The sequence below is a fragment of the Lissotriton helveticus genome, chromosome 9, assembly GCF_964261635.1.
Source record: "Lissotriton helveticus chromosome 9, aLisHel1.1, whole genome shotgun sequence".
In the NCBI taxonomy this organism is placed as follows: domain Eukaryota; kingdom Metazoa; phylum Chordata; class Amphibia; order Caudata; family Salamandridae; genus Lissotriton; species Lissotriton helveticus.
Window position 1 is genome coordinate 1,259,915,402 of NC_136070.1, and position 24,210 is coordinate 1,259,939,611.

At 50.9% G+C, this 24,210-nt stretch overlaps 2 protein-coding genes across 2 annotated transcripts in view; one reads left to right on the forward strand and one right to left on the reverse strand.

The window, feature by feature from the left end:
- On the reverse strand, positions 1–24,141 carry LOC144782580 (secreted frizzled-related protein 5-like). Its single transcript, XM_078661953.1, has 4 exons — positions 23,936–24,141; positions 12,235–12,404; positions 4,677–4,763; positions 1–317 (listed from the first exon to the last, which is right to left on the reverse strand). The coding sequence occupies exons 1-4, from the start codon at positions 24,112–24,114 to the stop codon at positions 1–3; spliced, it is 753 nt and encodes a 250-aa protein (XP_078518079.1). The 5' UTR covers positions 24,115–24,141.
- P4HTM (prolyl 4-hydroxylase, transmembrane) overlaps positions 1–24,210 on the forward strand; it is a 150,032-nt gene that overhangs the window by 37,122 nt on the left and 88,700 nt on the right. The window lies entirely within an intron of this gene.

The following is a 24,210-nucleotide window of genomic DNA, read 5'->3' on the forward strand; positions in this document are numbered from 1 at the left end:
CTAAGATCTGCACCTGTGCGTCTTCCACTTTCTCACCGCCGACTGCAGATGTTTGTTCTTCTTCTGCCACGAGAAGGCCTTGTTGACGATGATCCTGTTGCCTTGCACCTCCCCGCTGATGATGTATACTCCTGAGCGCGTGCCCCGCATGATGTTTTGGACGCAGGTTGCGTCCAGGTCGAGCCACTGCTGGAGCCTGGGTAGGATCTCAGTCTTCATCAGAGGTCCATGCTTCAGAACCTCCACCCTGGAGTCCATGTCGAAGTCAAACAGCGTGGGCGATGTCATATTCTTCTTGGAGATCTTGATCTTTATCGCTAGAAAAGTCAGATATCGTAAATGTAGTATTTTTAATGAGCACATTCAGCAAAATGCAGAGCACAAGGTCAAAGAATCTGTTTTAAGAAATAGCTGCTCATATTTAAACTTCATTTTCAGCATTTGCATTCACTATCTGTGCATAGTCAAGAGTTTTGGAGTATAAATCCTTCAGTCAAAGTTGACGTCAAATAAATGATCTTCACCCAGTAAAACTATGCATGGAATACATCTCTATAGAACATTTGGCTAACCAATCAGAAGACCAGGATTACCCAATTCTTAATTCAAAATAAGTGACGGGGAATGGATCTAACGCAAGTCATAGAAACACATCTATAGGATAACTTTTCTTCAAACCAAGTGATTTCGGTCCAAGCCACCCTGATGCAACTTTACACATGTTCCTGTGCCTTTCACTATAACCTGCCTGAGAACTACGTGGTGGTCTCCAGCTGTGTGTAAAAACAAGACTTGTTAGTGTGCCGAGTCACCACATAGGTTTGAACATTCCAGAGTGAACCTGCTTGTGATGCCCACTCTTCTTGACACTTTTGGTGTAACTCCGGTAACAGATTTGAAAGAAATCACGACCCTTTTCACCTGGTAGAATCCTTCCAGCACACAAGATCTATCTGCTCACTTTGCACACCTTGGGGTCATTAGTAGAACATCTGTGATCCTCCTAATGTTCACCTCTACTTCCAGACCTCCAAGTGAAATGCTCAGAAAGCAAAATGTCCCCTGAATATCCTTTTTGAGACACTTGCACAGGTGCTCCTCAGAAATTTTCTAGTCCTTTGCTCTAGGCAGGCTCACCAACAGTGGTACCTCTCAGTCCACTGTCCCCTTGTTGCTTTTTTCAATCAGCCTCATTTGTTTAGGCTGCTGTGTTGAATCATTCTGAGTCATAGAGCCAGGAAGCCACTTGAGGCACTGCAGCCCATCACAAAAGATAATACATGACATCCCCTGCAGGCTGCACCTTGCAAGAGCATATATCAATATTCTGTGACCCCCCATACCCAGCAGTGAAACATAGGGTTCTGACATGTACGAAGCAGGCAGGACCCTTTTGTGAGTTGAAAACAGACCACCTCAGCTGGGTTCACTCTACTGACTACCTGCTACCCATGTAGGCAAGTGCTTGGCGCCCCACAGTGGGGTAGTAAGCGCTACATAAGTGCTGCAATACAATACGATACATAAAAGCTGCATACATTGGGGAAGCAGGCACTGAGAACTATTCCACAGTTTCTATTGAGTCTGGCATTAGCCGCTGCCGCCACCACCACCACCACCACCACCACCTCCACCACCTCCTAGTTCTGTTAAATGCCATGGGTAACTACTGGCAATGTGTTTTTTCAGATTTAAAACATTTTTTTGCCTATTTTATTTTTTATATTGAGTAGAGTCTGGCAACACCCTTCCCGTACCCTTCGAACAACAATGACAAAACAAAATGGGCTTTGACAAAACCAGAAGGCTGGCAACCAACTCCACATCTGCTTGTTGACTTTTTTGCCCCTGGCTGGTTCTTTAAGGGACAAGGGTTGCAGTGAATGTATTTTTAAAGCATATTCATTATTATGTGTTGACCTGTGTGTGCTTGATGGTGAAGGGTAAGGTTTGTACAACTTAGGCAGAGCATAGAACTGCCCTTGTCACAGCACTGTCTGTGACGCGAGTGGGTGCAGTCACACCAGGGCTGACGTTCTCATAGGGAGCAAGATGCAACAGCCCACTCACCCACATCAACCGTGCCCTCAAACTGTACACGAGATCCCAACTTTCAAAGCACAACCGACCTGAAGCTGTAAGGAATGCAAACCTGGCATGGGCAGTTAGCTTGTACCAAGACCCTGCTTAATGCGCCCTCTCTCCGACCCACAAACGCAGTTAGATCCAGCAAACCGTGCATGGAAAGTAGCTTGTACCAAGTCTCTACTTAATGTGCCTCTCTGATCCTAGCTTATACCAAGACCCTACTTGAAGCGCCTTCTCTGTGACCCACAACCCCAGTTAGATCCAGCAAACCGTGCATGGACAGCTAGCTTGTACAAAGACCCTACTTGAAGTGCCTTCCCTCTCACCGACACACCCAGTTTAATCCAACAAAGCATGCATGGACAGCTAGTTTGTACTAAAACCTTTCTTAATGCGTCTTCTCTCTGACCTCTAAATCTAGTAAGACCCAGCAAATTGTGTTTCTGGGGCCAGTGGTGCCCCATGATTTATCATCTTTTGGGGGTGGGGGGGGGTGGGGTGGGGGGGGATTTAGGGCACAACATGGTTCCCCATTGTTCTTCGGGCTGGAGTAAAATGAGGGAATGTGGTATTCATTTATTATTTATTCGACTCTGCTTTCCTGCTTTCTCCCACTCTATTCGCATTAGCATTATCCCTGCAAGAATGTATGACTAGAAGGAGTGAGGAACTGAGACGCTTCACGAGCGCTGTTGAAGAGGGAGCTTTGGCGTGAACACATCTGCGAAAACCAAAAGCGATAAGTGGATAGAACATTTGTGTGCGTCTGTTGAAAAGAGGCCAAACTTATATTGTTGTCTAAAACCATGCTGTTCTGGGTCCCATGCTGTTCTGGGTCCCATGCTCTTCTGGGTCCCATGCTCTTCTGGGTCCCATGCTCTTCTGGGTCCCATGCTCTTCTGGGTCCCATGCTGTTCTGGGTCCCATGCTCTTCTGGGTCCCATGCTCTTCTGGGTCCCATGCTGTTCTGGGTCCCATGCTGTTCTGGGTCCCATGCTGTTCTGGGTCCCATGCTGTTCTGGGTCCCATGCTGTTCTGGGTCCCATGCTGTTCTGGGTCCCATGCTGTTCTGGGTCCCATGCTGTTCTGGGTCCCATGCTGTTCTGGGTCCCATGCTGTTCTGGGTCCCATGCTGTTCTGGGTCCCATGCTCTTCTGGGTCCCATGCTGTTCTGGGTCCCATGCTGTTCTGGGTCCCATGCTCTTCTAGGTGTTGGTGGTCACCTAGTTTACAGCGAGGGCTGTCTATGGTGTACTATACCCAGAAGGGTATCTGAATAATAGATGTTTGTTGTTACCTAACTCAGTGGCACTCATTTTATCAACCCCAAAAGGGTGAATGACTGAGTGAACTCGCCGGAATTTGAACCTGTGACCATGAGGTCAAACACAGGCCCTTACAGTGGATGCATTAATCCACCAGACCCGGACCTGGCTCGCGGCCCGGCTCACGGCTGCTACAATAATGCAATGGTTGAGTTCTTTCTTTCAGATGGCAACAAGCACATCAGGAGAGAAGTCCTCACCCAATAACCAAGATGGGTGCCACTCCAGGACATAACAATCTTTTGACGTTCAGTGTTTCGTGTGGGCAGCTCCTCTCTTTGTGTTCTGCTGCAGGGAGCCCATTGTCTACATTAAGACTAACTCACCTAGAAGTCGGGATTGAAAGGGAAAACACAATGGAAGAACTGGACCGGTCCTAGAGCGAGTAGGAATGTATGGGACAGGCCCTGCTGGCCTCACTCCAGGAGCTGTTTAACTACTCGCATGCCATCGCCTGCGACCAGAAAGGGACATCCTTGTGCCATGTGGTTCACATGGGAAGTGACCCCAAGGCCTGGGAAGCTGAAACTACACCCGCTTTGATCGCTCAAAAAAAGTAAATGTTTACATCATTACATTTGACACAACTACAGGATCATGGGCAACACTGCTGCGTAAATGTAAACATATAGGAGAGTAATACAGAAGAACATTTCTAAAATACTTGAACATCAAATACGAAACCGAAAATTCAAGTTTCCACTAAATGCAATTGACAGAAGCAAATTCGTTCTGCTCTAGTGTTCTTAAACTCCCCCCCCCCCCCCCCAAAAAAAAGAATTCTGGAATTGCAGTACAGGGTACCAAAAACCTGAATTACAGCTGGGAGGCTTCCTTCCCAGTGAGTTCTGATGCACTCCCTCACCAATGGCTCGTAAGAGCTGGCTCAGACAGACCTGCCCTTGCCTATACCCTTCGATCATCAGGCTAATGCCAGCCCAGATGCCCTCGATCTCCCCACTGCCCCTACAAGCCCTCATGACTGCCATGAGTTTCTGCTCGCCTTAGAATGCTCAAGCACACTCTTTTCTTGAGTGCACTTTTTTGTGAAGGAACATTTTAAAAAGTCTTGCCATCTGACTCACGGCAGGACCCTTCAATACATGTCACCCATTCTAATAATGTTTGAAAAGTATGACATATTCACATTGGAGAGACCCAAGCCTACGGGACATGCTCGCCAAGTCTACCCCTCCCCGCAGACATACACAGAACACTGTTCTTTCTGGAACTAGTTGTGATAGACATAAAAGAAATACTTACAGAAGTCATGGGCACAAAAGGTGTCCAGGATCTCTTTGGTAGAACTCGATTCTTCCAGCTCACAGTCCCTGCAGCTCGCTCGCGGCACTGCTGTAACAAAGGGCAACGTTTAAGTAGACCACAAAAATGCAACTGCGGTAACACTATTTAATTTTCATTCATAGCTGCTTAAGAGAGAACCCTCCATTCACCCATCTAGCACCAGTGAGCCAATTTCCTGGCTTCAGGATCATCAACCAGTTGGAGGAAAGAGCAGCCCAACATGGCTACTCACAGCCTCTGTTAATTGTCAAATTCTAAGGAACTTAGATCTTACCTAGTACCTCAAATGAAGAACCCGGAGAGGGTGTACCCCAAGGGGGTGGTGAGGGACGCGGGAAGGTAAGAAGGGTATTTATTGTGAGTTTGTTCCTGAAGCCAGTGCCTAATTTGTTAAAGAATAAGTACTTGGCTTAAAGTTTCATTCAGAAGCCTGCGGCCAGCACTATCGAAGGTTAGTCACGAATACCAAGGCTGCGTAGTCTTGATTCAACCTGATGCATCTTTTATCCACTACCCAACACTTCCTGCTTTATCTAGTCTTGTAGGCTCCCTGCTTTCTCCCTTTTTTCAAAATGTTCCCCCTTTTGTGTTTTTCTCTGTCTTGCTTTGGATCAAGGTTTTTTGCTCTGGTCCCCTAAATTGAGTGCCGGTGGAACCACCCTACAATCACTGGGTCATATTATGCGTTGCCTGAAGCCCCCTTTGGACATACAAGAAGCCAGATTCTGGCAGCAGCAGCTGGCTCTGCCTCTTGTCTGAGTGAGCTGTGGGTATAAACTGGGGCTCTCTTGAGGCATGAACAAGAGCATAGGAGGTCAGGGTCCTCTTCAGCCCAGGACAAGGGTAATCCCGTCTCCCAGGACAGACACTCCGCGACCACCGCCGGTAACTCTGCTATAATGTGAGGTACTGAGGAGTTGTTTGGAAGCGACTAGTAAAGCTCAGATTGCCTGTTAAAGGAAGATTTGTGACTTCATTTGGAGAAGGGTCTTTTACTTAAGGTAGTTTATGGACCTGGCTAGAATTTTGAAAGAAAGCCAGCTGCGATTCATCACTCACAAATGCCACTCATTGGTGAGCAAGAATTCTCATTAACTGAGATGATTTACAACTGGGGACATGTTGCCCTGGGATAAAACTGCTATACCTTTTCATTGGTCAGTGGTAATGCCTGGTGGGAGTTAAAACCACCCTGTACTTGTCTTTTGGGGGGACGGGCCTCCATCGGGTGGCGGCTACCTGAGGTTTCTCATCAGCATCATGTTTTGGCAATCTGTTTTTGTTTCAATTTCTGCTGCTATGTTTATTGTACTGGCGTTTGTGCGTATCTCCCAGGAAAATGCTAATTAAAAAAAGTTTTTAAAAACACCCTGTACCCCCAACAATGACATTTCATCGCCATTCGGCAACCACTGTCCATCGGCCATGACAGGAACGGGATACAGTTAAACTATATATGATCTAAGTAGTGATATTTTTGTGGTTTTATGTGGTATTTCTGTCCATTTACATTTTAATTGAAACCAACAAAATCCTGGCTCTCACCATTAGTCTGATTGTGGTGTTTGGAGTGATCTGCTATTTTTTGGGAGTTGGAGCATGTCTGCGGACATTGACATTTTGTGGGTGCTCCAGCGAGTGTCCTGCATACATCTGTTTTCACTATCGGACAAATAGTGAGCAGCAGGCTCTGGAAGAAGACGTAGGCCGCTCGACCTTTAGGATAAGTGCTTATACTCCCTGCGAGTAACTCCTGATTACAGAGGCGCTGCCCTCACTGCCTGGTGAACGTTGGGCTGGAAGCTAAGTCTGGGGAGGGAGGACATGACCAGGCAAAGAAAAGAGGGGCAAAGAGGGTCTGATGTTAGGGGATCAGATGCACCATGATGACAGGACACCTCTTTTCTGGCTCTGCACTTTCCTCTTAGCAATCATTATCTGACGCATTGGTCCAGTTGGGTCAAGTGAGGTGACCCAGGGCCACAGTCCTCCAGAAAGCAATGCTTCCTTTCAATGAAAGTCAAGGACTGGAAATAAACATCCTGGTGACATGGAGCCCCTGCAGCCATCATATGTAGGTCCTTCTGCCCTTGCAGCTTTGTAACATTTGCCCAGACCCTCAAGTAGAGTGACGTAAGAACTACTCACAAGCATCTCATGTAAAACAGTTGTGGTGGAAGTGATGTTTCCCAAATATTTTAGAAATGGTAGACAGGATGCCCTCAGTTAGATTCCGGCCGGGACCCTGGTCACTATACATAAAATCTGGGGGTGCGGATCACCGGAATCCGTCACCCCATGGGGGAAACCCAACAGAGCGTTTCAAGAGGGTGTGGAAGGTGTGGGGGGTGTGGGGATGAGGCAAGGATTCTTCTTCAGGATCTTGAATGATGAGCCAGGCAGACAAAGGTCACGAGTGCTAGTGCGAAATTATCCCTAAACCAGTCCTTAAAAAGAACAAGGTTGATTTGCAGTGTGTGTGTAACATTATATTCAATTGAGGGTAGCCACAAGTAGTAGCTGCTACCCATGGCGCTTCCGGTACTACCCCCCCCCACCCCCCCCGCTCAGGTGTCAGGAGCCTTGAAGGAAGTAACAGGAAGTGAAGGCAAAGAGGACTCTAAGAACCGGGCTGTTCTCTCTATTTTATCTCTTCGCTCTTACCCTAGGTCACAGGAAAGAGTAGAAGGCCGGTGAGGGGTTCTGAGTGGCTCAAGGGGTCCCCTTGTGACGTCATCGAGCATTGAGGGCGCTTGATGTCATTTCATTCAGACGAATCGAAGCTCACGCTCCCTGAGACCCGTCACAGTGAGCTATGCGATGGTGTAGAAACAACAGGTGAGCCTTGTCTACCTAGTAGTGGCTACATGTTGATAATGTCTGTTTGCAATCCATTGCCTCCCCTACAGCTTCTGTATCCACTGCCTCCTACTCTCAAAAATCACTTTCTTTCAACTAGAAACACAGACTTTGAGTTCTCAGCCTCAATTTTTCATGCAGGCTTCTAGTGGGTGAACGGAAGTTCCTTTTTCCTGGCTGGCAGAACTAGAAAGTTAGACTGCGATGATTGAAGTTCAGTAAGTGACGCCGGTAGATCGGAGAGTCTAGGCTGGCGACGCATGTGCCTTCGGTGGCACTGAATGGATTGCTCCAAAACTCTGTCATGGCTCGTGCATTGTTGCTGAACCCGTAGCAGTACTAATGGCGCAAACTCGCATGGATGGAGTAAACTACAAATCAAATAAAGCTTAAAACAGGACCCTATAGCAGTCACTGAGCTGCCTTTCCTGTCGCGGTCCAAACTAAGGCATGTCGTCAAAGTGTTTACCTAATAGACGAAACCCTATTTGAGATAAAACTAGAAAAATCTAATTTTAAGGAATGTTTTACAAACAGATGACAAACGGTTCAATTTAACCCGAATTTTGCTTGACACATTGTTCATAACCTGATAGTTTGCAAGAAATTTTCCAAGGCAAGACGCAACGATTGTGTTCCTTTGATAGTTGAGAAACCCATAATCACACTGCCACCGTGAGGAACAACCTGTGCAAAGGTATGCACTGCATGGGTAACACATTGATACCGACTTAGAGCAGCATGAGATGATGGAGGTCGATAGATAGGTAGAATACCCCAAACACAGGCGTGTGATGGAGTACTGGGTCAGCGATCACAGACTAGAGATAGAAAGAAAGTGACGACATATGAGCCAGACTGGATTTGTCTGTAATGTACCTGGACCTTGTGAAAAACAACATGCATTGCTCCATACACAGAACTTAGAGTACAAGAAAATCCCCCGTAGGATCAACGACTTCTCAAGACTTGAAGCTGAGCTATTGGGTGAAATTCTACAGCCAGGAGCAGAAGCAGTGAGCACTGTACACCACTGTCCAAGCTTGAAGGTGGAATTGAGGATTGGTGGCCTGGCTCAATATGTTAGGAACCCTACTTGGTACGGTATATTGGATGAAAAATAGATATATTGCAGAAGCTGCTCTTTAGCAAGAGTGGTTCAGGAATCTCCTTCAAAGAAACGTTCACATTTTTGACTGCGAGTGCAGTGGAAATGGCATTGACTCAATACTTTGGTCAACACAGTCTCTGGTCTGATCAGTGATATTTTCGTTGCCAGCTTCTTGTTCTGACCACTAGTCTCAGCGCTCGTAGGTTGAGAATCAGTGCCCCGTCTTATGGTAATCCCACAGATGTCAGTGCTCCCTCGGGGAAGGATCTTTGGAGACACACAGCCCAAGCCATGGCCATGATATGCAGGCTTGATTGAGAGAGGACTGGTTCTGGTGGCCTAATGTTCCACCCCACCCCGTTCGTGACCATTGTAGGCGGATTCTGAAGCAGAAAGGGCCAGCGGGAATTCTGCTGCAACCACCTGCACAGGTGGTGACCAAGCAAGGATGCACTATACTCTCGAAGAATTTTTAGAGCATTACAATCGTTATGGTAAACTTTTGGGTCGTATTTTTTTTATAAATCTTTTTATTGAACCTTTGCTTCTGGCACATTTGAATGCAACACAGTTACAAAGGATATTTTTGTAGACAACAATTCAAGGGATCAAACTGTAGCATTAATCAAGCCTGCCAATCGTGTATTACAAGGAGGAGAGTGTCCACGCCAAACACACAATAATATCATCCCAAAGATCATCCCAACCTCCCCATTCATGTTGTCATTCTGTAGCTAGCCCACGCAGTCCATATCTTTTCCCACTCCCTTAGGCAGCCCCTACTTTGTGGGTCGTATTTTTATTACAAATCAAAAATGAAACAATGTAAAGTCATACAGGAATGTAGCCATTTAACATTCCCAAATATGTACAGTTCTCTAAACACTATCACCAGGTGAAACCGGCTGGAAATAATGAGGAAAACAACAAGGTCTGAAAATTGGGCTCAGCTACTCAGACTTGTCCACTTTTGGGACGGGCCCAGGCAGGCATCAGTTGTCGCCGGTCTACCCCAGACTCGTTCTCCCTACCGTAAGGACCGTAAGGGGGGTGAATCAGAGCGACCAGCGACCCCAGGCCCACACTTGTGAAAATTGTGCTGGTTGTTAATCCTCTGTAACAATCCAATTCCAATGTTCAAAACCCAACAAAGGACAGTAGACCACTACTTCCACACCTACCAAAGTCCTGCCCTGTGCATGACTAAACTGCAGGTCATCTAGCAAACTGACCTGAAAGCAAGAGCATCTTAACAATGTGAACCACACCTACCAAAGTCCTGCCCATGACTAAACTGAAGGACATCTAGCAAACTGACCTGAAAGCAGGAGCATCTTAACAATGTGCACCACACCTACCAAAGTCCTGCCCATGACTGAACTGAAGGACATCTAGCAAACTGACCTGAAAGCAGGAGCATCTTAACAATGTGCACCACACCTACCAAAGTCCTGCCCATGACTAAACTGAAGGACATGTAGCAAACTGACCTGAAGGCAAGAATATCTGAACAATGTGCACAATACCTACCAAAGTCAGTCCCTGCCTATGATTAAACTGCAGGACATCTAGCAAACTGATCTGAAAGCAAGAGTATCTTAACAATGTGCACCACACCTACCAAAGTCCTGCCCTGCCCATGACTGAACTGGAGGACATCTAGCAAAGTGACCTGAAAGCAAGAATATCTGAACAATGTGCACAATACCTACCAAAGTCAGTCCCTGCCTATGATTAAACTGCAGGACATCTAGCAAACTGACCTGAAAGCAAGAACATCTTAACAATGTTTACCACACCTACCAAAGTCCTGCCCTGCCCATGACTAAACTGCAGGACATCTAGCAAACTGACCCGAAAGCAAGAGCATCTTAACAATGTGCACCACACCTGCCAGTTACATAAAGGGCTGGGATGGTGAGCCCTGAACATGGGAACAGTAGCACTCCTGGGGTTGGGACAGACAAGGCGCAAGAGAGTGGGATTTCTATACCCCATCACCTGCCATTATTCCTGGGGAGTCGCTGCTTAATGTATGTCTCTCCTGCTCTTCAGCTACAGAGGTAGAGACCCCAGCATTATCTCAGCTGTGCCAAATGGCTCTACGGATGTGTCAAGAGCATGCCCTCCTCTCCCCCCAGCCTAATTTTGATGCTCCCTCTCCCGGGAGCAGGCTTCTGTATCTTGCAGCTCACCACTGCCTCCTGGGGTTTGTTGCAGCCTTCTGCAGTTATTTGATTCAGGAAGCGCTATGGACTGATAATTGCCTTGCACTTTCCTCTTCAAAGCGCTATGCCCCTTGCACGCAGTGTGCTGAGCATCAGAGAGCTACTGGCGGTCTCTGTGTGCAGCGTGCTGAGCATCAGAGAGCTACTGGGGGTCTCTGTGTGCAGCGTGCTGAGCATCAGAGAGCTACTGGCGGTCTCTGTGTGCAGCGTGCTGAGCAACAGAGAGCTACTGGCGGTCTCTGTGTGCAGCGTGCTGAGCATCAGAGAGCTACTGGGGGTCTCTGTGTGCAGCGTGCTGAGCATCAGAGAGCTACTGTGTGCAGCGTGCTGAGCATCAGAGAGCTACTGACGGTCTCTGTGCAGCGTGCTGAGCAACAGAGAGCTACTGGCGATCTCTGTATGCAGCGTGCTGAGCATCAGAGAGCTACTGGCGGTCTCTGTGTGCAGTGTGCTGAGAAACAGAGAGCTACTGGCGGCCTCTGTGTGCAGCGTGCTGAGCATCAGAGAGCTACTGACGGTCTCTGTGCAGCGTGCTGAGCAACAGAGAGCTACTGGCGATCTCTGTATGCAGCGTGCTGAGCATCAGAGAGCTACTGGCGGTCTCTGTGTGCAGTGTGCTGAGAAACAGAGAGCTACTGGCGGCCTCTGTGTGCAGCGCACTGAGCATCAGAGAGCTCCTGGCGGTCTCTGTGTGCAGCGTGCTGAGCATCAGAGAGCTACTGGCGGTCTCTTGCAGTGGTAGTTCTGAGCCAAGGTGAGAGCTGGAGAACATAGGCATACCAGCTTTGATCTATGTTCTTGTTGAGTTTTCTTGTTCACCAACTTTGGTTACTGGAATGGACAATGTAGGAATTCAAAATGGCTCCCAATTACTTCCACAGACTTCCCATTTAGGGATTGTGATCACAAATCTTCATGGGCCTTAGTTATTGGGTTCTTTTGATAAATATTTACCCAATTTGAATCTTCTAGCCAGTGATCAATGGGGGAGTTGGTTAAATTGGAGGGGCGGTAGGCTTTGGTTGAGAGAGAACGCGATGGTCATCTTGGTGTAGTTTGAGGGCAGGGCAAGATACTTGGAGTTATACATTTTTGGGGTGTTGCTTGAAAAGCAGAATTTTGCATCCTTTTCAGAAAAATAAGGGTAGAGCCTGAGTATGTGTAATACAGCTTTAGAGAACGCGGATGAGGCTTTAGTAAGCTTTGTGTATTTCTCAAAGCTCCGTACTAGGCAGATAGAAAATATACTCTGCGATTACTATGAAGATATTTTAAGTCACGAGATGAAAGGCATAAGATGAAAGGAAAAGGCACTTACTTCTGCGGCTTGCACTGGACTCATCCGATATGGCTGAGATGCACAATCCGTGGTCGATGGGAAATTTGTCGCAGTTCAGGATCTCTGGCCAGGGATAACCATAGCAGGCCATGATGGGGGCACAGCTGTTCCTCACCGCCTCACACAGGCTGCGGCAGGGGAGTATCAACCTATTGCGAAAAGAAACACTCGGCCAGTCAGGCTTCTCTTTCATCAGCTGGTAGGATCTCTTCATTGATTTTGGATAATAAAGATATATTTTTAGAACAATACACATTCTGAATCCATAGGAATATAATATAGTTTAAGATTAAATGTTCAGGTAATTAATCCTCTTAAAGATGTAGGGTAGGTTTGCTACCTGGAGAACACACATGGCTCATAGGGCTGGAAGCTTCAGTAAGATCTGTACAGTGGTGTGTTTTATGATGCTTATGCCATGGATGTTGTCATCATAGGAGATGTTTCCTGGAGTTAGCTTAGCTGTGGCGTTTTGTTAAATGGGTAATGCGTTTAATAGATTGGTTCCTAGACCCATAAAGAGGTCAATGCTTTCCAACGCTTGGGGGTTGGAAAGGTATCGTAGCACTCAAATTGATGTCTTGGGACTGGGGAACATCTCTTGGGTCTGGATAGGTGTCATCCAGCATTGACCAGCACATGACTTAATGAACCTTGGTGGGGTGATTGTATATCTCAAGGAAGATTGGTGCATGGTGGTGGTTTGGTGGAGTTCCTGCTAGGATACTCACAGGAGAGGCTTGGACTAGGTGCAGTGCTGTCACTGTAATGATCCGACTCGTGGTCTTGAGGACTGGTACCCCAAGAAAGTGTGTTGTACTAGCTGCAGCATAGTCACTCTAACACTTACTTCATGCTTTCAGTGAGCCCAAGGGGTCTTCCCACAGGCGAGAGTCTTGGACTATGAACAGCGGAGTCACCCTAACTGTTACTTCATGCTTTCAGTGAGCCCAAGGGAAGCCCTCCCACTAGAGAGAGTGTTGGGCGAGGAGTAGCAGGGCCACCATCCCTGTTACTGCCTCTGACATGAGGTCTTGGGACCGCTTTCCCACATGAGAAACCTCAGGGAATAATAATAATGGTGAGATAACTCTGGAGGTTAACGCATTCGTTGGAGAGATCTGTGTTTTTGTATTGTCCCAAATTTTAATCAAAGAAGTATAGGAGATTAAATTGTCTCCTGCAAAACATAACCACCCACTGTTCTTGAAGGGGGGCAGGGGCGTTTGGGGATTTTTGAACCTCTATTTTGTTGCTACCATCTTCGGGTTTGTTATTCATGATATTGCAGCACACAAGGTGTGCTTCTTATACAATGCTGTGAGCATAAATGTACCACTTAATTATGCAATAGTGCTCTGATATGCGTATGTTATAACATGTGCCAACTGAAAATGCAATAAAACATTTTTTTAAAAATAAAGTTGTCTCCAGCCAAGCACATTATGTAACATGCAGATCACAGATTTTTATTGTATGTAGCTAGGTAAGTGGATTACTGCTTTGAACACATAGATCCTTTTGTTACTTGCAATTCATATAATGTAATCCTTGTAGTAGACCACAGTGAGCTATGAAGGGCCTTTTACTACTACACCTTGTAATCCCGCCTCTCTCATGTAACATCTTGAACATTGATTTGCACACTTGCATGATTTATTTTGATTGGATAATGTGTAAGTTATGTAAAGCACGCTAACAGTCTGTATTGGGATGAGTAGCACTACCAAAGAAATCAAATAGTGCTATTTAAATTGTTATTTGTGTAAATACTGGGACAGACAAGCCCATCTGACATTCTTACAGTGTATGCACTTAAATACAGGGACTGAGCAAAGTAAAAAGCCTGCTACTCCTTAGTACCAGGAAAAGATAACAAGCTGTGTGCTTTTGTTTCCTCTCCAGTGCATGTGTATGTAAGTGCGAGGTTCCAGGCCTCATTCAGTTAAACACTCGACCAGAAGGAGGCCTGATGGCCTCTTAACTCCTGCCTTTGTCTTTCGCCCAGCTGGAGGTGAATAAAAAGCCCCCGCCTGCCTGCACGTTGCTGCTGGGAATGGGTAGCAGACAACGTGCATGAGCTGTTGAACCTGTCCCGGAGTCTGAAAATTACACTGGGACAAGTTCAACATATTTCCTGGGGCCAAGTTTCTTGGCAGGGTGGACAGCGTCCACCCTGTGAAAATAGTGGGTGTATGCTGTGTACCCGCTTGAACACCCTACTTGTGCCCTGACAGGGACTGTGAAAAACCCCAACGTCACACAAATAACAAGTGTAGCAAGGGAACCACGCCCATTCTGCGGGCGAGTGGTAAAGGTGTAGTATGTAGGCGGTGGTGCATGTTGGAGCACACTGTCACAAATATAGTTCTAAAACATGATCTTACTAAAACATTATGAAGTTGTGCACTGCTATTCACAGGAAGTGCATTTTTCATTCAAATGGGCGCTAAATTTGCACAGTCGTGCAGTTTTACTGATAAAACGACAATGGGTGGAAATCAGGTTTCAGAGAATATTTATCATTTGTATTATAATATCCTAGAGCCTTTCCTTTCACACTCCCTCTCACTTTGTAATCCGAGAATGAAAAGTTAACACCAATCTCCATGTTATACGACCAAGCAGTAATTTGTCATGAGATATAGCTTGACCTTTGCTCGCTGTCTTTGGAAGCGCAGAAACATAACAAATTAAAGACAGGATGTAAAGGTCTCTTTATTGCCCATTCACCTTCTGAACTCCAGCATGATTATTGCTGGGGATGCTGTTGCACCCCTATTTCCAGTGCCCAGGATCTTTGCACATTTACCGAAACTTTTAACCGCATCGCTGCGGCGCTATTCCGCCGCAGCGCTAAGGGGGCGGGGCGGCCGCGCGGCGGCCGCATGCTGGTGACGGAACCGCTCCGTCACCAGACGCGGTTGCGCTGTGCTGATGATGGAGCGGTTCTGTCATGGCCCCGCCCGCTCAATAGAACGCGCCGCGCAGGCGCGAAATCAGCGCCACACAGGCGCGTCGGGCGGGCCATGACTGAACCGCTCCGTCATCAGCGCCACCGCAGCTGATGACGGAGCGGTTCCGTCATCAGTATAGAAAGGGTTAAACTTCAGGATCACGCCCTGAGAAAAAAGTGATCACCAGTTCTACTTTGTGCTGAGGTGTGTCTGGTGACATCATCCTTGTTAAGGCCCTTCAGGCGAATCGAACCCTGGCCTTCAGCCTTTCCTTCTCTTATCCCTTGCCGTGAAGCCTCGGCTCTTAGCAGAGATGAACACAGGATGCTGGTGTGTGGAGGAGGTCTGCGGGCAGAGATGGACACAGGATGCTGGTGTGTGTAGGAGGTCTGCGGGCAGAGATGGACACAGGATGCTGGTGTGTGGAGGAGGTCTGTGGACAGAGATGGACACAGGATGCTGGTGTGTGGAGGAGGTCTGTGGGCAGAGATGGACACAGGATGCTGGTGTGTGGAGGAGGTCTGTGGACAGAGATGGACACAGGATGCTGGTGTGTGGAGGAGGTCTGCGGGCAAAGATGGACACAGGATGCTGGTGTGTGGAGGAGGTCTGCGGGCAGAAATGGACACAGGATGCTGGTGTGTGTAGGAGGTCTGCGGGCAGAGATGGACACACGATGCTGGTGTGTGGAGGAGGTCTGTGGACAGAGATGGACACAGGATGCTGGTGTGTGGAGGAGGTCTGTAGGCAGAGATGGACACAGGATGCTGGTGTGTGGAGGAGGTCTGTGGACAGAGATGGACACAGGATGCTGGTGTGTGGAGGAGGTCTGCGGGCAAAGATGGACACAGGATGCTGGTGTGTGGAGGAGGTCTGCGTGCAGAGATGGACACAGGATGCTGGTGTTTGGTTGAGGTCTGTGGACAGAGATGGACACAGGATGCTGGTGTGTGGAGGAGGTCTGCGGGCAGAGATGGACACAGGATGCTGGTGTGTGGAGGAGGTCTGTGGACAGAGATGGACACATGATGCTAGTGTGCGCAGGAGGTCTGTGGGCAGAGATGGACACAGGATGCTGGTGTGTGGAGGAGGTCTGTGGACAGAGATGGGCACAAGATGCTGGTGTGTGGAGGAGGTCTGTGGGCAGAGATGGACACAGGATGCTGGTGTGTGGAGGAGGTCTGTGGGCAGAGATGGACACAGGATGCTGGTGTGTGGAGGAGGTCTATGGGCAGAGATGGACACAGGATGCTGGTGTGTGGAGGAGGTCTGTGGACAGAGATGGACACAGGATGCTGGTGTGTGTAGGAGGTCTGTGGGCAGAGATGGACACAGGATGCTGGTGTGCGGAGGAGGTCTGCGGGCAGAGATGGACACAGGATGCTGGTGTGTGTAGGAGGTCTGTGGGCAGAGATGGACACAGGATGCTTGTGTGTGGAGGAGGTCTGTGGACAGAGATGGGCACAGGATGCTGGTGTGTGGTGGAGGTCTGCGGGCAGAGATGGACCCAGGATGCTTGTGTGTGGAGGAGGTCTGTGGACAGAGATGGGCACAGGATGCTGGTGTGTGGTGGAGGTCTGCGGGCAGAGATGGGCACAGGATGCTGGCGTGTGGAGGAGGTCTGTGGGCAGAGATGGACACAGGATGCTGGTGTGTGGAGGAGGTCTGTGGGCAGAGATGGACACAGGATGCTGGTGTGTGGAGGAGGTCTGTGGGCAGAGATGGGCACAGGATGCCAGTGTGTGGAGGAGGTCTGCGGGCAGAGATGGGCACAGGATGCTGGTGTGTGGAGGAGGTCTGCGGGCAGAGATGGACACAGGATGCTGGTGTGTGGAGGAGGTCTGTGGGCAGAGATGGACACAGGATGCTGGTGTGTGGAGGAGGTCTGTGGACAGAGATGGGCACAGGATGCTGGGATGCTGGTGTGTGTAGGAGGTCTGCGGGCAGAGATGGACACAGGATGCTGGTGTGTGGAGGAGGTCTGTGGGCAGAGATGGACACAGGATGCTGGTGTGTGGAGGAGGTCTGTGGGCAGAGATGGACACAGGATGCTGGTGTGTGGGGGAGGTCTGTGGGCAGAGATGGACACAGGATGCTGGTGTGTGGAGGAGGTCTGTGGACAGAGATGGACACAGGATGCTGGTGTGTGGAGGAGATCTGCGGGCAGAGATGGACACAGGATGCTGAGATGCTGGTGTGTGGAGGAGGTCTGTGGGCAGAGATCGACACAGGATGCTGGTGTGTGGAGGAGGTCTGCGGGCAGAGATGGACACAGGATGCCGGTGTGTGGAGGAGGTCTGCGAGCAGAGATGGGCAGAGGATGCCGGTGTGTGGAGGAGGTCTGTGGACAGAGATGGACACAGTATGCTGGGATGCTGGTGTGTGGAGGAGGTCTGTGGGCAGAGATGGACACAGGATGCTGGTGTGTGGAGGAGGTCTGTGGACATAGATGGACACAGGATGCTGGTGTGTGGAGGAGGTCTGCGGGCAGAGATGGACACAGGATGCTGGTGTGTGGAGGAGGTCTGTGGACAGAGATGGACACATGATGCTAGTGTGCGCAGGAGGTCTGTGGACAGAGATGGACACAGGATGCTGGTGTGTGGAGGAGGTCTGTGGACAGAGATGGGCACAAGATGCTGGTGTGTGGAGGAGGTATGTGGACAGAGATGGACACAGGATGCTGGTGTGTGGAGGAGGTCTGCGGGCAGAGACGGGCACGGGATGCTGGTGTGTGGAGGAGGTCTGCGGGCAGAGACGGGCACGGGATGCTGGTGTGTGGAGGAGGTCTGCGGGCAGAGATGGGCACGGGATGCTGGTGTATGGAGGAGGTCTGCGGGCAGAGACGGGCACTTGATGCTGGTGTGTGGAGGAGGTCTGCGGGCAGAGATGGCATGGGATGCTGGTGTGTGGAGAAGGTCTGCGGGCAGAGATGGGCACAAGATGCTGAGATGCTGGCGTGTAGAGGAGGTCTGCGGGCAGAGACGGGCACGGGATGCTGGTGTGTGGAGGAGGTCTGCGGGCAGAGATGGGCATGGGATGCTGGTATGTGGAGGTCTGTGGGCAGAGATGGGCACGGGATGCTGGTGTGTGGAGGAGGTCTGCGGGCAGAGATGGCATGGGATGCTGGTGTGTGGAGGAGGTCTGTGGGCAGAGATGGGCACAAGATGCTGAGATGCTGGTGTGTGGAGGAGGTCTGTGGACTGAGATGGACACAGGATGCTGGTGTGTGGAGGAGGTCTGCGAGCAGAGATGGGCAGAGGATGCTGGTGTGTGGAGGAGGTCTGCGGGCAGAGATGGACACAGGATGCTGGTGTGTGGAGGAGGTCTGCGGGGAGAGATGGCATGGGATGCTGGTGTGTGGAAGAGGTTTCCGGGCAGAGATGGGCAGAGGATGCTGGTGTGTGGAGGAGGTCTGCGGGCAGAGATGGGCACGGGATGCTGGTGTATGGAGGAGGTCTGCGGGCAGAGACGGGCACGGGATGCTGGTGTGTGGAGGAGGTCTGCGGGCAGAGATGGCAAGGGATGCTGGTGTGTGGAGAAGGTCTGCGGGCAGAGGTGGGCACAAGATGCTGAGATGCTGGCGTGTAGAGGAGGTCTGCGGGCAGAGACTGGCACGGGATGCTGGTGTGTGGAGGAGGTCTGCGGGCACAGATGGGCACGGGATGCTGGTATGTGGAGGTCTGTGGGCAGAGATGGGCACGGGATGCTGGTCTGTGGAGGAGGTCTGCGGGCAGAGATGGCATGGGATGCTGGTGTGTGGAGGAGGTCTGCGGGCAGAGATAGGCACAAGATGCTGAGATGCTGGTGTGTGGAGGAGGTCTGTGGACTGAGATGGACACAGGATGCTGGTGTGTGGAGGAGGTCTGCGGGCAGAGATGGGCAGAGGATGCTGGTGTGTGGAGGAGGTCTGAGGGCAGAGATGGACACAGGATGCTGGTGTGTGGAGGAGGTCTGCGGGCAGAGATGGCATGGGATGCTGGTGTGTGGAAGAGGTTTCCGGGCAGAGATGGGCAGAGGATGCTGGTGTGTGGAGTAGGTCTGCGGGCAGAGATGGCATGGGATGCTGGTGTGTGGAGGAGGTCTGCGGGCAGAGATGGGCAGAGGATGCCGGTGTGTGGAGGAGGTCTGTGGACAGAGATGGACACAGTATGCTGGGATGCCGGTGTGTGGAGGAGGTCTGTGGACAGAGATGGACACAGGATGCTGGTGTGTGGAGGAGGTCTGCGGGCACAGATGGGCACGGGATGCTGGTATGTGGAGGTCTGTGGGCAGAGATGGGCACGGGATGCTGGTCTGTGGAGGAGGTCTGCGGGCAGAGATGGCATGGGATGCTGGTGTGTGGAGGAGGTCTGCGGGCAGAGATAGGCACAAGATGCTGAGATGCTGGTGTGTGGAGGAGGTCTGTGGACTGAGATGGACACAGGATGCTGGTGTGTGGAGGAGGTCTGCGGGCAGAGATGGGCAGAGGATGCTGGTGTGTGGAGGAGGTCTGAGGGCAGAGATGGACACAGGATGCTGGTGTGTGGAGGAGGTCTGCGGGCAGAGATGGCATGGGATGCTGGTGTGTGGAAGAGGTTTCCGGGCAGAGATGGGCAGAGGATGCTGGTGTGTGGAGTAGGTCTGCGGGCAGAGATGGCATGGGATGCTGGTGTGTGGAGGAGGTCTGCGGGCAGAGATGGGCAGAGGATGCCGGTGTGTGGAGGAGGTCTGTGGACAGAGATGGACACAGTATGCTGGGATGCCGGTGTGTGGAGGAGGTCTGTGGACAGAGATGGACACAGTATGCTGGTGTGTGGAGGAGGTCTGCGGGCAGAGATGGACACAGGATGCTGGTGTGTGGAGGAGGTCTGTGGACAGAGATGGACACATGATGCTAGTGTGCGCAGGAGGTCTGTGGACAGAGATGGACACAGGATGCTGGTGTGTGGAGGAGGTCTGTGGACAGAGATGGGCACAAGATGCTGGTGTGTGGAGGAGGTCTGTGGGCAGAGATGGACACATGATGCTGGTGTGTGGAGGAGGTCTGCGGGCAGAGACGGGCACGGGATGCTGGTGTGTGGAGGAGGTCTGTGGGCAGAGATGGGCACAGGATGCTGGTGTGTGGAGGAGGTCTGTGGGCAGAGATGGACACAGGATGCTGGTGTGTGGAGGAGGTCTGCGGGCAGAGATAGGCACAAGATGCTGAGATGCTGGTGTGTAGAGGAGGTCTGCGGGCAGAGATGGACACAGGATGCTGGTGTGTGGAGGAGGTCTGTGGGCAGAGATGGACACAGGATGCTGGTGTGTGGAGGAGGTCTGCGGGCAGAGATGGCATGCGATGCTTGTGTGTGGAGGAGGTCTGCGGGCAGAGATGGGCAGAAGATGCTGGTGTGTGGAGGAGGTCTGCAGGCAGAGATGGACACAGGATGCTGGTGTGTGGAGGAGGTCTGGGGGAAGAGATGGCATGGGATGCTGGTGTGTGGAGGAAGTCTGTGGACAGAGATGGGCACAAGATGCTGAGATGCTGGTGTGTGGAGGAGGTCTGTGGGCAGAGATGGGCACAAGATGCTGAGATGCTGGTGTGTAGAGGAGGTGTGTGGGCAGAGATGGCATGGGATGCTGGTGTGTGGAGGAAGTCTGTGGGCAGAGATGGGCACAAGATGCTGAGATGCTGGTGTGTGGAGGAGGTCTGTGGGCAAAGATGGACACAGGATGCTGGTGTGTGGAGGTCTGTGGACAGAGATGGACACAGGATGCTGAGATGCTGGTGTGTGGAGGAAGTCTGTGGGCAGAGATTGGCACAAGAAGCGGAGATGCTGGTGTGTGGAGGAAGTCTGTGGGCAGAGATGGGCACAAGATGCTGAGATGCTGGTGTGTGGAGGAGGTCTGTGGGCAGAGATGGATATGGGATGCTGGTGTGTGGAGGAAGTCTGTGGGCAGAGATGGACACAGGATGCTGGTGTGTGGAGGTCTGTGAACAGAGATGGGCACAAGATGCTGAGATACTGGTGTGCGGAGGAAGTCTGTGGGCAGAGATGGGCACAAGAAGCTGAGATGCTGGTGTGTGGAGGAAGTCTGTGGGCAGAGATGGGCACAAGATGCTGAGATGCTTGTGTGTGGAGGAGGTCTGTGGGCAGTGATGGACACGGGATGCTGGTGTGTGGAGGAAGTCTGTGGGCAGAGATGGGCATGAGATGCTGGTGTGTGGAGGAGGTCTGTGGGCAGAGATGGACACAGGATGCTGGTGTGTGGAGGTCTGTGGACAGAGATGGACACAGGATGCTGAGATGCTGGTGTGTGGAGGAAGTCTGTGGACAGAGATGGGCACAGTATGCTGGGATGCTGGTGTGTGAAGGAGGTCTGTGGGCAGAGATGGACACGGGATGCTGGTGTGTGGAGGTCTGTGGACAGAGATGGACACAGGATGCTGAGATGCTGGTGTGTGGAGGAAGTCTGTGGACAGAGATGGGCACAGTATGCTGGGATGCTGGTGTGTGAAGGAGGTCTGTGGGCAGAGATGGACACGGGATGCTTTTGTGTGGAGGAGGTCTGCGGGCAGAGATGGGCACGGGATGCTGGGATGCTGGGATGCTGCTGTGTGGAGGAGGTCTGCAGGCAGAGATGGACACAGGATGCTGGTGTGTGGAGGAGGTTTGGGGGAAGAGATGGCATGGGATGCTGGTGTGTGGAGGAAGTCTGTGGACAGAGATGGGCACAAGATGCTGAGATGCTGGTGTGTGGAGGAGGTCTGTGGGCAGAGATGGGCACAAGATGCTGAGATGCTGGTGTGTAGAGAAGGTGTGTGGGCAGAGATGGCATGGGATGCTGGTGTGTGGAGGAAGTCTGTGGGCAGAGATGGGCACAAGATGCTGAGATGCTGGTGTGTGGAGGAGGTCTGTGGGCAAAGATGGACACAGGATGCTGGTGTGTGGAGGTCTGTGGACAGAGATGGGCACAGGATGCTGAGATGCCGGTGTGTGGAGGAGGTCTGTGGGCAGAGATGGGCACAGGATGCTGAGATGCTGGTGTGTGGAGGAGGTCTGTGGGCAGAGATGGACACAGGATGCTGAGATGCTGGTGTGTGGAAGAGGTCTGTGGGTGGAGATGGACCCAGGATGCTGAGATGCCGGTGTGTGGAGGAGGTCTGTGGGCAGAGACGGGCACAGGATGCTGGTATGTGGAGGAGGTCTGTGGGCAGAGACGGGCACAGGATGCTGAGATGCCGGTGTGCGGAGTCGGTCTGCGCGCAGGAGCCTGTCTCCATGCTTCGCTTTGTACTGAAGGCACGGGCCGTGGAGCAGGAGCTGGCACCGATGTCCACTCATGCAGCGCCCTCTTGTGGTGTCTGTAACATGGAATTGTGCCAGTCGAGCTGGCGCCGAGGTGAACCCGGACCGCTGGGCTGGTTTACACTATTGTTGGCATTTGCCGAGGGCTAGCGGGGCAGCCGAGTCGTGGTCTATATTTAGCCTGACATTTTTCTTCATCAAACACAAGTTGCGCGTGCTTCCCTTGCATTTTTTGGATGCTTTGAGAACGCAGCAAACCAACGCTGCGCCAATTTTTAAACGTGAAAGTGGGTGAAGTTTGAGAGTAGGTGGATTTGCTGCTTTCCTTTCAATTAAGCTGCAAAAATGTACTTGCGCGTTTTTGACCTGACAGGAAAGTATTTTAGTATGGATTGAAGCAAAACCGGCTTCCTTTGTTCCCTGGAAGACAAGTTGGAGAAACAAGTGCAAAACTAATGTTATAGGGGCTTATTTACAAGCCCCTTGCGCCACTTTTGCGTCATTTCCCCCATATTAAAAATGACGCAAAAGTGGCGCAAGGGGCTTGTAAATAAGCCCATAGAAGGCCTTGCGCCGCCGGTGCGTCACTTTTTCCCATGTTAAAAATGACGCACCGGCGGCGCAAGGCCTTCATAAATCTGCCCCATAGTGTTTTTATTCTCTGGTGCAAAGTTGTCCGGATGTGGCCTAAGTGCTCCAGCTGAGCAGAAAGACGAAGGGGATGTCTCCCGAGGAGTGTCTGTCGACGCAGCCTTCTCTCGGAGCTGGGCACGGCGCGTCATTTGGGGACACTTGGAACAGGGCTGCCGGACGCCATGTCCGGCTGGCAGCGGGTGGGCATCCGTGGTGCCAGTCACTGGGAGCTAGTTGGCTAATCTAGCCTGACAGAGAGGCGTGCGCCCATTAGAACATGGAAACCTCGCAGTGGCATCCACTTTAATTGAACTTTGCAGCGCCTTGAAACGGCCAGCTCCTTGATAAGCCCTTGCCTAATGCGGATTGACGCGGCGGCGGAAGCAATACCCCCAGCCATTACCGCAATGGACTGAAGTCCATTTTTTGGGAGTAACCGGCTTTTTTTTGTAATCACCTGACAGTTCTGTGTTCTCTCCCTGGTCGCATTTACTCACTTGTGCAGTCTTACCATCACATCTGCAGGATATTGCCACTACTCGCCGAAAAAGCGCTTCGACGCCTCGTTAGGGGTATATAAATGCAATTACAATACAATACAATACATTGTGCCGGCGTGTTGTGAACTGCCACCCTCCCCCAGGCCCTACGTTAATAGTTAAAAGTTACGTCCCAAAAACATTCTGATCCTTTTCAGTGCCCTTACAGATACTTGGCCTCTTCTGCTAATGTTGCTCAGCAGATCTTTAGTTATGCCAGGTCTCTGTGGCATCTCTTCTGCCCCCAGAGTGCAGCGCGCCAGCAGCAGCCGAGACTCACCTGTCCAGGCAGATGGGTGCGAAGAGCGAGCAGAGGAAGACCCTGGCATCGGGGTGGCACTCCCTGGCGAGCAGGGGCAGCCAGCTGGCAGACTGCTGGAGCACCTCCCCCATGCTCTCGTGCTCCAGCAGGTTGGGGATTCTCATCTCGGCGTACCCGATGTCGTAGCACAGCGCCATGTTCCGGGGGATGGGCGTGCACCTGGAAGAGGCGCTAGGCATGTCCAGGTAGAGCCCGTCGGAAGGCCCCAGAGAGAGCAAGAGCAGCAGGGCTGC